We start from the raw sequence: 12,918 nt of genomic DNA, 5'->3' as shown, positions 1-12,918 counted from the left end.
AGGTTTGTAGTGATGGATGATTTTGAGCACATGCGGCTACGGAAAGCCCTGAGGGGAAACATGTATCAGTCAGTAACCACCCAGACTGCTTAAAGGTAAACCTTATCACACAGTGCTCAAGTGAGCTTGTAATACTGTTTAAGGTTGTAAAGCTTCCACCTTGATTAGACTGCTGATATTTAGTGAGGTAATATTTCAAAAATTAGTAGGCAGGTGAATGTGAGAGCTTTTACTAATTTAGTGTAAGGCTTTGGGTATTTCCTGGAATGCACACCATGCAGACCTAGTGCATAACTTATTTGGAAAAAGTCTCAGTAGATAAGTAGATTTGTCATTCATTTTTTACCACGACTGGTTGTGTCATAACTTTATATGGCATGACAACTTTGTACGATAGCATCCTTGTAACACACAGGTGTCAGAAAAGCCAGCATTTCTTTTCATTAATGCAATTTTGTTTGAGGTATAAGGTTGATGTGTATTGTGTTTAGAAGAAAGAAGCTGGTGTCTACCATTTTTTACTTTATGAAATAGTTCAAGTCGCTTAAAAGTGGGTGCTAACATGCCTTTAAAAAAATGGAACATTATGAAATATGACAAACAAAAAGACATGATGAAAGGAAAGAGGTAATTCGGCAATTACCCGTCCACAAGAATCAAACCAACCTGCAATCCCTTGTTTACACTAGCCACCCCTTTCCTCATTGTACTTTTTCTCTATTCTCGCCCATCCATCCCTCCCACGGTTTCTATCTCTCCCATTAGAGCCCATTTAGCAAGGCGCTGTATCTATTGTTTCGCTCGTTACTTTCATCTGCCAGGATAATTGAGAGACACAATCAGCCCCCTTCCTGTTAGCTGATAAGTTGCAAACAGCATTAGGTGAGTCACATGTTCACACAGCCATCTGTCTCAACCCCACCGTAATGGACTACTGACAGTATTACTTATATGGCATCTGAAACACATTCTGTTCTATTATTGCATAAGTCAGTTCAGCTGATTGGTGTAATCAATCGATAAAATACAGTGGCATTATCACGTAGACACTTAAGGTCAATTTTCATATGAACATAACCCATTCACCTACATACAACTATAGACCTGACCATAGAGTTGACTATATAATTGTAGTGCTGTTTTATTAATCCCCCATGGAGTATGGAGCTTGTTTCTAGAGTCAGCGGGACCACAGAAACATTATGTCAGCATTACTGTGAACAACAAATGGAGAACTGTTGATGTTGCAGCATCATATTGATTGTCCACTGATTTTTCTTTATTACGCATTTGCTTTTTCAAGAGTTAACATCATAATGTGAATGTAATGGCTTAAAATGAGAAGCGTACTACCTGAATCCTTTATATAAAAGATTCAATAATTAGACCCTTGATAAACAAATGTACCTGGCTGCCAGAATCCAACACATAAGCATTTACCTACTGTACAATTTTAAGATAGTATCACTTTACAGAAGCATTTCTATTTTATGAAACTTATGAGGGTAGTTTTACTCCACTACATTTCAGAAAGTCTGTACTTTTTTCTTTTCTCTGCATGAGATGACTGAACAAGTCACTCGATAATAATATGATTGATTGTTGAAGGTGAAACATGGCCAACAGCAGTCTAAATAGATCAGTTCAACCACCTCCACATTAAGATACTCTATGGTGCTTCTTACAGCTTATGCTGGAACCTATCGAAACTACACTGTTGGCTACATTAACACAAGGACTAAACTGCTAATACATTTTTCCCTGAGAGAATAAAAATAATGCACAATACCACTGAAAGAAATGAAACGGTGCGCAGACAATACTGTAGCTCAATCTTTTTTAACTCACGTACAAGAAAAGCAGTAGTTTTGACAGTTAGATGGGAAGATGTAGACATGCTGAAATGTGTCATCTATGGCAAAGTCTGTGCCACCTGTAGGAAATGACTGTTGGACTTGGAATACTATACTGTTTTGTATAGCAGCTGTTTGTGTTCGTTGCTTAATATTTTAGATTGAAACCTGCAAAAGTAAGACTTTTTTCTTTTTAACCAGAGCAGCTTCCCACTGACTACTGGGAAGAGTACTGAGATCACACTGTTTTCAGTGTAAGTGCTAGATGTTAAAAAAAAAAAAAAGAAACAGGGGTGGTGGGAAGCAAGGCCAAAAGAAAACAACACAAGACAATGACCAATGTGTCTTGACTTCTTTGGTGATGATAATCAACTACAAACTCTAATGTTAGTTAAATGATTTACACATCTGTTTATTGGAGATTGTCCTCCCAAGAAGAACAACAGCATTAGCTGTTTCAGCAAGCGCCCCAAAACAATGTATGTTCGTGTTCAAGAGAACATACAAAGCCTTATATGGATGGATTCTTATAAAGGATGGATGGATGGATGAACTCAGTATCAGGCTTTTACATGAAAGACTTCTGTTTGTTAAATATTTCGTACAGACAGTCAACATTGTTTTTCTGAACGCATGACCACAACTGTTCCATAAACCTAACCACACATTTATTATTGTAACCATGACAATGAAGGTCCCCTAACCTTTGCAAAGTAGTCGTTTTAATCCAAACCACAATCTTTCCCTAAAGCTAAGCTGTTTTTGTGCCTAAACCTAACCAAACCTTGACCACAGTAGTATTACATTGCAAACCAGATTTCATTTCAGCAGAAATATGTGATGGTTTTGAAAGGAACAGTCAAATAATGTCATCCCGCCAATAGCAGAGTCAGATCAGAAAACACTTAATGTGTTGTTCTAGACCTACAACATATTTTGTTGTATGTATACAATTTGGAGGACTTGTTGGTGTATTGGTAGTTCGGGGTAGGTGACAATTTCTGCAGACAACTGACATTTACTGGAACTTTACGGGTAGTAAATGTTTAAATAAGGATTATATTATTTATTTGCGAGATCTTCAAAAGTTAATAGTTTTACAGCTGCAGGCTGAAAATGTAAATGTTAAGCCTCAAAAACCATGCCACAAGGTGTGAAAACAGCACATATAGTGTAAGAAAATAATGACCACTAAACAGGCAGAGTTGTCTGCAGGTGGTGAATGTCTTGAAACTTAAACAGGTTTAGCTTTCTTTGAGTTTTTCCTTAAAGCCTTAAGGAAAAACTCTTGTCTTAAATTTTAACGAGGCCTCTCGATTGTGGGTGTTAATTGAGCTGTTAAGGCAGGGAATGGCAGCTGTTATAGACCAGTGTTTCACTGGCTCCATATTTCTCCTTGATGAAAAGCTATTGTGTTTCCCCTTCCTGTTTGCCTCTTAGTAGTGGTAGTTGGGGTTTTTAGGGGCTACCATGCACATCTGATCTGGACCATAAAGCACTTATTGATCCTTGTGAACTTTTGCCTTCCTCTCCTCTCAGTCCTCACAGACCTGATGTCTATGGATTTGAACACAGTCAAGGAGAAATCTATAGCTGGGGGAAAGATGATTAAGTGTAGCTGAACAAAGGAAAAAGATATAGGACCACACACTTTTTAGAGGGTACTGAGTCCAATTAACTAGACTCTACCGAAAAATCAATAGCTGTCACCCAGGATTTCACTAAGCGATTTGAGCAGGGATTTTAGTGGAATTCATTGATGTGGTCCCCTTTTTCCTTTTCTCAGTGTTGTGCATGTGTAAAAACAGTAACCCTGTGCTTGAGCATTTGTGTGAGTGTTTGAGTTGACTGTCTGTGTTTTTATTTGATTGCTCCTGTGTTTATGCCCGCGGCCACTCATGCCAGTCGCGATCACTTGACTGTCTTTCTGATAGCTGCCACATCAACACAAGACGCATATCACTACTACCTGCCCCTCGACCTTGTCTCAATTTGCCCATCCCTCTTCTCATATTGAGTGTGGTCAGATTTATGGCTGGGCCAAATACAGGCAGCCAAGACACACAACTCTTCTGTGTAAAGCTGAGCCATAGATTCCTGACGGACAGTCCACACATGGGCCCAGGATTGAAGCGTGTCCTTGAGAGGGAGAAAATCAATAGTCTAATAGGAAAGTGGTTATGGCTTTGCTCTCTTTTCCCCACTCCAGCCTTCTTTCCTGTGACACTCTTCTGCCTGTGTTTAAACTAATCTTCTCTTCAAAAAACGGGACAAATTTTAAAGTCGATCATTAATGTGGTGCCTGGACAGGGTAGATTAAAAAACTGATATATGGCCTAAGTCAGTGTGCCATTTAGAGAAGCAGGGTGGCGTTGCTTCGTGTTATTACATCAGGGCACAGTAAATGGGATTTAGCCAGGGTTTTGCAGTGAGTAATAACACACATGCTCACACTGCCACCCACATGTCATGCCTGTAAATCAGTGGATCAAGTGCAACAAAAAGAAGTGCAGCAGAGACTGAGGAATTGAAGTAAAGACACTTTCACTGTCTACTTTTAGTAAGAAAGTAAGAGCTCTGAGGTCCAGACTTTGTGGCTGGCCCTGCTTAAAGCAACTTACCATAAATAAAGAGCATTGATTATAATATCTCTATTCAGAATACCTTATACTGAAGTCAGTAGCCACTAATATGGAGAGGAAAGACAGTACTTTGTACTTAAGGGGAGACAGGACAGGGAACCAGTGCTTCTTTGATACTCAAAATGGTACAGAGCACAGTTGCTGAGCAGGCTTAGTCACCATTTAAATTTGTATCCATTGTTTTAATGATGGGAAAAGAGGTGTATGCCAGAATGGTAAGAAAACTCATGGCTTGCAAGGAGAGGAGGTAAGGTCTCCTAATCTGTGTGTAAATAGAGGTGGGGTTACAGTAGAACAAGGTGCTGATGAGGAAATTGCTTTGAGAGTAGCAGTGCAGGATGAGGAGGTAGGTAAACATTTTAACCAAGGTTAGAGTATAGGAGAACCAAGCAGTAAACTGAGTAAAAGCAGGAGCACTGAAATCTGAATACTGCATGCTTTCATGATGTGGTTAGACTAAGATTCTATGAAGCTTTTCTATGAAGGTTGAAGGGTGAAATATGTGATATCAAATGGAAACCTCTACAGTAGATGTGTTATTCGTAGTTCTAAGAAAAGACTCAGGGCTAAGAAATGAACATAGCAGTCATAAGGTTTATTACAATACCACAGCTCAAGTGAATTCTGCTATTTCTGCAAGAGGAATTCAGTTTTGCAAGTCTGCAGCCATGATGTGTGTACTATATATAATTAATATTAGATACAATATACATAATAGTATATTACACCCTCAGTAACAGATAGATTTTTTGGCCATTTGGGTGCAGCAACTATAAAAACACTGACGTCACTTCGAAAGTCCAATATTCTTTTACTTTAGATCTCTTTGATCTCCACCAACTCCTGTGAGAATTATCAGTGTTCAGCTAGTCTCTAGCTGTGTTTGTCTGCCAGTCAGTACAGAGTTCACTGGTGTTTGCTGAAACAAGTGGGATATGAAACAGTAGGTCACTGGGTACACCAGAAACACATGAGATGTATAATTCTCTTCATCACTAAGAGCGACTGGTTTCGCATGTATGTAGTCATGTGATCCTTTATATTGACAGACACTTTAAAGTGTATAATGTTATATACAATATATGTGCAATACATGTAATATACACACATTATGTATAAATGCAATGCTAAACCATACTATGACATATGCATAACAGAAATGGAAAAAAAAAACATGATGTTGTAATATAGTATATTTATCATTATAATAAAGTGATATAAGTAATATAATGCATAGTAATACTCAATGTCTTCATGCATCCCAGTAATTCCAGTTGAAGTATTCATTATATCAGAATTTACCAATAAAGTTTTTAAAGTTTAAACAGTGTTTGGCCACTCAAAAGGACCTTGTAATATGGAGGGTACAACTGTGTCCTCCAAATCACCACAAATCAAACTTGTGACAAATCCAGTTTTAGAGTTGAAGTTGTACGTCATGATTTAGTGCAGGTTTTGTGTGTGTGTTCTATAAGTAGGCATGTACTTTTGATTTTACCTTTTTTTAATGTATTGCCTAAATTGAGCTGTCTTCAAGCATTTATTGGTCCAGGCATCAAAAACAGTGGAGTTTGTGTTGTTTGGAGCTCGTTAAACACCGCACAGGGGCACGCCATGACTGCTGTGAGGTTTTTAAGCATTCATTGTACTTCCAAAACTTCTTACTTAAACTATGCTTAAGCCTAGGGGGTGAAAAAAAAATCCATTCCTACATGGTCACATTTAATTCCCTTCATCATTTTTCAACTGGAATGAGTGAAATTGCTCCTTACCATCAGCAACTTTGCTCATTAAGAGCTTGGAGAACATTTAAATATTTCTATTTAAAACGCCTTCCCAGCAATTCCCAAAAGCCTATTTTACGCTTCTCCAGTAAGTGGATTAAACTGAATTAAAAATGAAAAGAAAAAGGGAGAGACTTTTTGTAGTGCCTTTTATGTTTGGTGAAATATAGCTTATGTTTTATATCAGACAAATAAGTATACTACTGCAGATACACCTTTAGTGCAAGCTGGCTAATTGATTTAGTTCTCTCTGCATGTAAGAGAGGAGGAAAGTGTGGAGAATAATAATAAAATCACACTGTTGGCTTAGGTATAGTGGCTCACCAGCCAAGCTGCCATATTCAATTTGTCTTTTACCCCATTTTTTTCTTTGTCCTATCCGTCTGTCCTCATTAGACCTGTCTTTTCCTCTCAAAAGCGTGTTGTCTTCAGTCCAACTATCTACTCTATGAAAATCCATTATTTACGTATGCATATTTGTTGCTGATTATTTCCAAATCAGACATATTTTTATTAAGTGTCAAAACACAAAGTCTTTTTCTTTCACAGTCTCTTATGTCTCGTTCTATTTAATAATAATTCCTAATAATAATTTCTAAATATGCGTTATATGTAAATTCAATGTGGATTCATGGAAAATACCTGTATAGTCGTGGACTTGAAGCACAGTCACAAGTAATGGTGGGTTTCTAGGCATTTGTGAGGTTTGAAAAAGCACCTATAGACAATACAATTGTTGAAGACTGACCTTCTCTGAATGGCTGACTGTCTATCCAGGTAAACCATAGCTTTTGTTATGATAATTTGCCACAGCACAAAGTCCACATAAAAAAAACACATTATTAAACTGTTTTCAATTATTTTTTACTCAACAGGAGATTACGTGGAAAGGTAGCCTGCTAAATATTCAAACATTCAGTCTGTATTCGTGAATATTAAATAATGTCTATTCACAGTTAGCACATTTCATTTGAGCAAACAAAGGGCATAAAGCTCTTCCATTGGGTCTGGCCAATTGATACTGACAACAAAACCAACCATTTTTATGGTCAATAGGGACTTTCCTTTTGTTGCATGGCTTTTGTGCGGCTGAAAAGACTTTGATGAATTTGTTTCCCTTCATCTGTATTGTGATTTGACAGGCTGAGCTTGCAAGTTAGCGTCCTTGCACTGTAACACTGAAGTGCACACAGGCATCTTCTCACAGGTTACACACATGCACGCACGCACACACACACTGCCACATTCACATGCTACCACATGCCAAACACCAGCATACACACAGACACATCTGTGACAGACAGGCTAATCTTCCTGTTGGGTAAGCCAAGGTAAAATATCTAATTGCCGTGCAATGTGCAAATGGCATATTGTCATTTACACAGAGGCTTAAGGTGACATCTCGTCTTTTCCAGAAGTGCACAAGTGAGCAGAGACTGACGCAGGGGGAGACCCTGCTGCTATAAAATTTGAGATGAAAAGGTTGTAATCATGTCCTTGAAGAGAGAAACTACATACTAATAAATATGCTTTCATCATGCCTTTTTCCTTTTTCTAATTGATAAGCATGCAACCATTCTGAAAGATTATTTACAAATGTGATACACCTGACTCATATCTTTCTTTTGTTCTTTCTCTGTACCCTCCTTACCTATTTCTCCCCGCAGTGATGCCCCGTTTTGCTGAACAAGTGGAGGTAGCTATTGAGGCACTGAGTACAAACCCCCCACAGGCCTTTGAGGAGAATGAGTTCATTGATGCATCCCGTTTGGTCTATGATGGCGTCCGTGACATCAGGAAAGCTGTTCTCATGATAAGGGTACGTCCATTACCTCCTCTAAAAGAGCAAAAGGAAAACACTCAGCAAGAGTTAGACTGAAAATAATGTGTTTGGAAATGCTGACCAAAACCAAGTGCAGTAATTTATTTCTGGCTTCCTCCGTATATTTAAAGAAAATGTATTAGTTATTTTGTGAATGTAGACATCTGAGTCATTTGCTAATTTCCCGGTGTTGCTGAATAGTCACTCAATTAAGTTATATTAGGCATATTTGGTGTAAATTTATGATCTGTTTTTGCAGTCCACAATCACTTCAGTCTACATATTTTCTTCTTTGGAGTCTGGATTCACCACCCTGTAAACTCAGGGTGAAGTTTACAGGGAGTGAGACAAATATGTCACACTCACAGGCACCTGTCCAGATTTTGCTATGGCATTCTCAGCTTAGCCACACATCTGTGGGGCATTATTAGCACAGTGTGCTACTAGCTATCAAAGGTGATGGTGGATATTCTCTGACAAAAATAAATCTGCTCTAAGGATGAAGAAGTGCATAATTAAATTCCCATTTAAGATGTCACACCTGCCACATGGTCTGTTTTATAAAGCTGACAGAGCATTTTGCAGCAAGTCATGGTAAAAATGCTGCATAACAACATGATACAAGTAGTTCCTCTGCCTCACATACGTACTGATGTTACAGTATCTGCATTTTTCACCCGAACTGGCCCTTCTCTCTTCACCATGTAATTCATTTATTCAACTTTATGCAGGCTGGAAGGTTTCCCAGTGCAGCTCTGGAAAAAATCTAATTATGGAAAATAATTTGATGTTGGTAAATAATGTAAAACAGGCAGCTTTGAACTGCCCGGGACCAGCTGGCTTCATAATCCCATCCAAGTTCAATTACTTTCTGAGGAAACAACTTGGAAGATCCTTGCATTCTCTGTTGTCTAACTCCATCATATAGATAGCAAATGTTGGTGCTAGTGATAGTTTTTGTGCACAAATGTAGTGTCTGTGTTATTTTTCTCCCACTTAAGCCGAGTAATGGCTCCTTTAGAATTTTTACAGCACAGATCTCTTGAGCAGTCGATGGATTAAGAAACCAATTCTCCACACAGTTTAAAAATTGAGGCAGGTCTTGTGAAGAGTTTAAAGTTATAATGAAAGTTCTTGAAAACATAGTTTGTCCTGGTCTTTATACACACACACACACACACACACACACACTCAGAGTAGTGGAAGGCATTAGCAAGGACTGGGTTAAATGGATCATGTATGAAATTGAACAGTGGTGACTGGCAGGTGTAATATAACCAGTGTTTACACTCTCATTTTCTCTTCAACGTGACCTACAGTCTGTCTCACACAGAAAGTTCTACCTTTAGTCAAAATTCTGAGCTAAAGCAGCACAGAATTATTAATTAATTTTTAAATTATTAACTATTACAGTAATTCAAGAAGCTGCATTTACAGGGGCATGTTGTTTCAAAGTCAGTAAGATGGTGAGACGGACGATTTTAATAATAGATCCATGAGTTTAAAGGTTTATCAGATGTCAAAACGTGATTCATAATACTATGACAGGATTTTTACACCTCTGAAAAAATATTACAATAGCAATACTTTTATCCTCATTGCAATGAGGTCAATAGCAGACTTAACCTGTATGCTTAACAAAGCAATCCCAATGGTCCCATTCGAAGCAAATGGGGAGCACAACCAAAGTAACTCCTGGCAAGAACAAAAAAAGCATAGCTGCACCAGTCTTTATGATTTCCCATCATCTCAGCAGGGTGTCATCAGGTGTGGTCCATGGTCTGCGCAGGTTAGCAGTGCAAACAGGATCATTAGACTGGATGCAATTTCAGATTTTGAAATGCAGTTACAAATGAATCACTTGAGGAGGGGTAAGATTGTCATGTGCACTGTATTTAATTTGAGACATGAGATTGTAATTTCCCAAGCAAGTGCAACGTAAATGTTCCTGCTGCCGAGGACAAATAAAAAGGCTCGAAGAAAAGAATGCTTAATGAAGCTACACGTGAAATATAATTAGGTCAATGTGGGCATACTTTTTTTTTTTTTATTTATACAACCCTCGTCTCATTGAGTCCATTAGATGATTGTATATTTACAAAATCATGTCATGTTCAGCCGCGATACAATATGAGTGCAAAAGGATGTTGAGAATATATTCTCAATAACCTTCATAGTATAGTCAGAAGGAAATTCAGCAAAATTACAAACCTTTATTAAAACATTTATTATTGCCACACACGATTAAAGCAACAGCTGAGTTACCAAGAATGGCAATATGAAAGTTATAGACACATTACAATTTAAGCTGTTGTAAGCATTGCTCAAAGAAATATTCCCTCCTGGCTGCCAATTGGATACTTATTTATATCAATTTATATGTTTCCATTTATTGGGCAAGTACTGAAGAACTGTTCAGGAGGATGACTTTGAAAACTGTTTTTAGGCTGTTGTTTCAGTTTCAGTAACCAATAGCTCTGGAGAGAGGTTTCGCACTTCTGCCACATACAGCCATAATTTCTCTCAAGATCCACACCAGATCGTTTCTGAATGGTGTGCTGCAGAGGCAGTTGTTAATGTGTTTCTGCATAACTGCATGTTTTATGCTTTTTTTTTTTATTTGGTGAGAGACCACAAATCAATGTTTTTGCAATTCTTTAGCATTTTCTTAGAAATAAAGACAGCCAAATCAAAGAACTGTGATTACTCAAAGAATGACATGAAGGAATTCCAGTAGCCACATAGCAATTACACAAGATACATCTTCAAAGAGAATGAATAAACATACGACTATTGCATAAAGACAAACTGTGCAAATATTCATGTACGCAGATGAAAGCAATACGTGTGACACTTTGTTGTATTTAAGTTGCTTCCTTATTAAATTATAATCCTACTATGTGTTTTTCATTACCAATTTTTTAATCGCAGAAGTGAATCTTGGAAGTAATGACACCAGCGTTGACACCACACCATCTACAAAATATTGACTAATCCATGAGTTGTAGCTTGACAAAACGATTCATATATTTTCATGGTTATTAGTAATGAAGCAAGTATTTTATAAGTGAAATTACTGACACTGATATACACTTAGATGCCAGTTTATTAGGTACATTTAGCTACAACTAATGCTGTCCAATTCAACAGCCCTACTAACTGTATGTACATAGTGCTACTACAGTGCATTGTTGTAGTTTTCTTCTCCTTTGACTTTGGCTAAAAATTTTAATAGGCTATAAATGTTAATAATATTACGACTTTTTAATTATTGAATTAATTGGTAAGAATAATTGGAACAGTAACTAATTGTTGTTATCTATGCCACTTATTGTATATCTCATTGTTTGGTTGATGATGTCTGTGTTAAAAGTCACTGACAACTTTTCTTTTCTGTCAGGTATCTTTTAATTTTTCCACCGAAGCCAATATATTGATGCTGTCAATTTGAAAAATACCAATAATTGCTCATTTCTGCATTGCAGTGCAGTGTAACCCATAACCCATTTGTTATTCAGATTGACAGAAGATCTTAGGTGGAGGGAGGGGGGGTGGGGGGTTGAGGTGTTGAAAAAACAATCTTATCAATTCACAGGCCATTTTCCCTTCTTTTTAATGTGTCATCGACTATTGAGGGAACGCACAAATACGTCTATTTAACCATACTACAACACCTGCTGAGATCTGACTCTTTTAATTGTAACATCTCTGTCATATGCTGAATTTGTTTGAGGTAGAACTCCAGATGAGGCACTATATACTGGAAAAAGACAACACAAGGATGTGCCGTCTGTTACTCTTGATTCCGGTACAATGAGGCATGAAAGCAAAGAAAATTGCCCTTTTCAGCTGTCAACTTAGAAATCTTGTGATTTTCTTTTGTTTTTCAGGTTATCTGTCTCTCTGACTGTTTGCCTGACTTTGTGTTTTTCACAGACACCAGAGGAACTGGAAGACGACTCTGACTTTGAACAGGAGGACTATGATACTCGCAGCAGGACTAGTGTCCAGACTGAAGATGACCAGCTTATTGCTGGACAGAGTGCTCGGGTGAGTGAATGTTCACTTCTCGAATGTGCCTCAGTTATGGAATACACAGAAAAACATAGTTTTGGTTGGGTAAAGGCTGGGCAATAAGCCCAAATTCATTATTTAAGTGACTGTTGTGTTGTGTTGTGACTGTGCTTCAGTGGTAGGCTGAGGTGCAAGTTGAATTGCATCCCACTCCCAACAGCCACCCCTGTTCCCTGACCATGCATGGATTGATTCATTCAACTAGTTCCACTTACATAGTGTGAAAGTCCATTTAAATTATCCTAACAAGCAGGATTATTTTTAAATGATCACTGTTCAGGGATGGCAGGTGTAAAATTGCAATCACAAACAAATAAGTAATTACCTAATTCCCCTCAGATGTCAGACAAAAACACAAAATACTACGTAGCACTTTGCCAAGGCTTCAGTCGCGATCACCAGAGTCTGGGCTTTGTTGCACATTAGCAATTTTTCACTTGGGCCCAGCTTAAAGAACATTAAGAGGGTATCAGTGCTTGCTCCCCTCCAGCAACACAGAGGCTCTAGCGATATGTTGCATGTTGAATGGATTGTGGATGGCAGGAGTATGACTTGGCCCAATGCCTCTCCCTGTGGCGCAGGTCTGTATTATACTTCCCAAGTCTCTACACAGTCTGCACACACAAGGGGGTAATGCACAAAGAAGGCAGACATGAATAAAACCAAAACAGCAGCTTATTGTTGATAAATGTACGAACTCTACAACTCTAGCGTCGATTGTGAGTTAAAACAAAAAATAAACC

At 38.0% G+C, this 12,918-nt stretch overlaps 1 protein-coding gene across 1 annotated transcript in view; it reads left to right on the top strand.

Moving 5' to 3' along the window:
• Nucleotides 1–12,918, top strand: part of ctnna2 (catenin (cadherin-associated protein), alpha 2) — a 291,501-nt gene that overhangs the window by 260,909 nt on the left and 17,674 nt on the right. The window contains exons 13-14 of the mRNA XM_070856349.1: nt 7,947–8,098; nt 12,038–12,151. Coding sequence (XP_070712450.1) covers nt 7,947–8,098; nt 12,038–12,151 — 266 coding nt within the window. The remainder of the gene's footprint in view (nt 1–7,946; nt 8,099–12,037; nt 12,152–12,918) is intronic.

The sequence above is a fragment of the Pempheris klunzingeri genome, chromosome 3 (assembly GCF_042242105.1).
Source record: "Pempheris klunzingeri isolate RE-2024b chromosome 3, fPemKlu1.hap1, whole genome shotgun sequence".
NCBI lineage: Eukaryota > Metazoa > Chordata > Actinopteri > Acropomatiformes > Pempheridae > Pempheris > Pempheris klunzingeri.
This window is presented reverse-complemented; position numbering and strand designations above follow the sequence as displayed.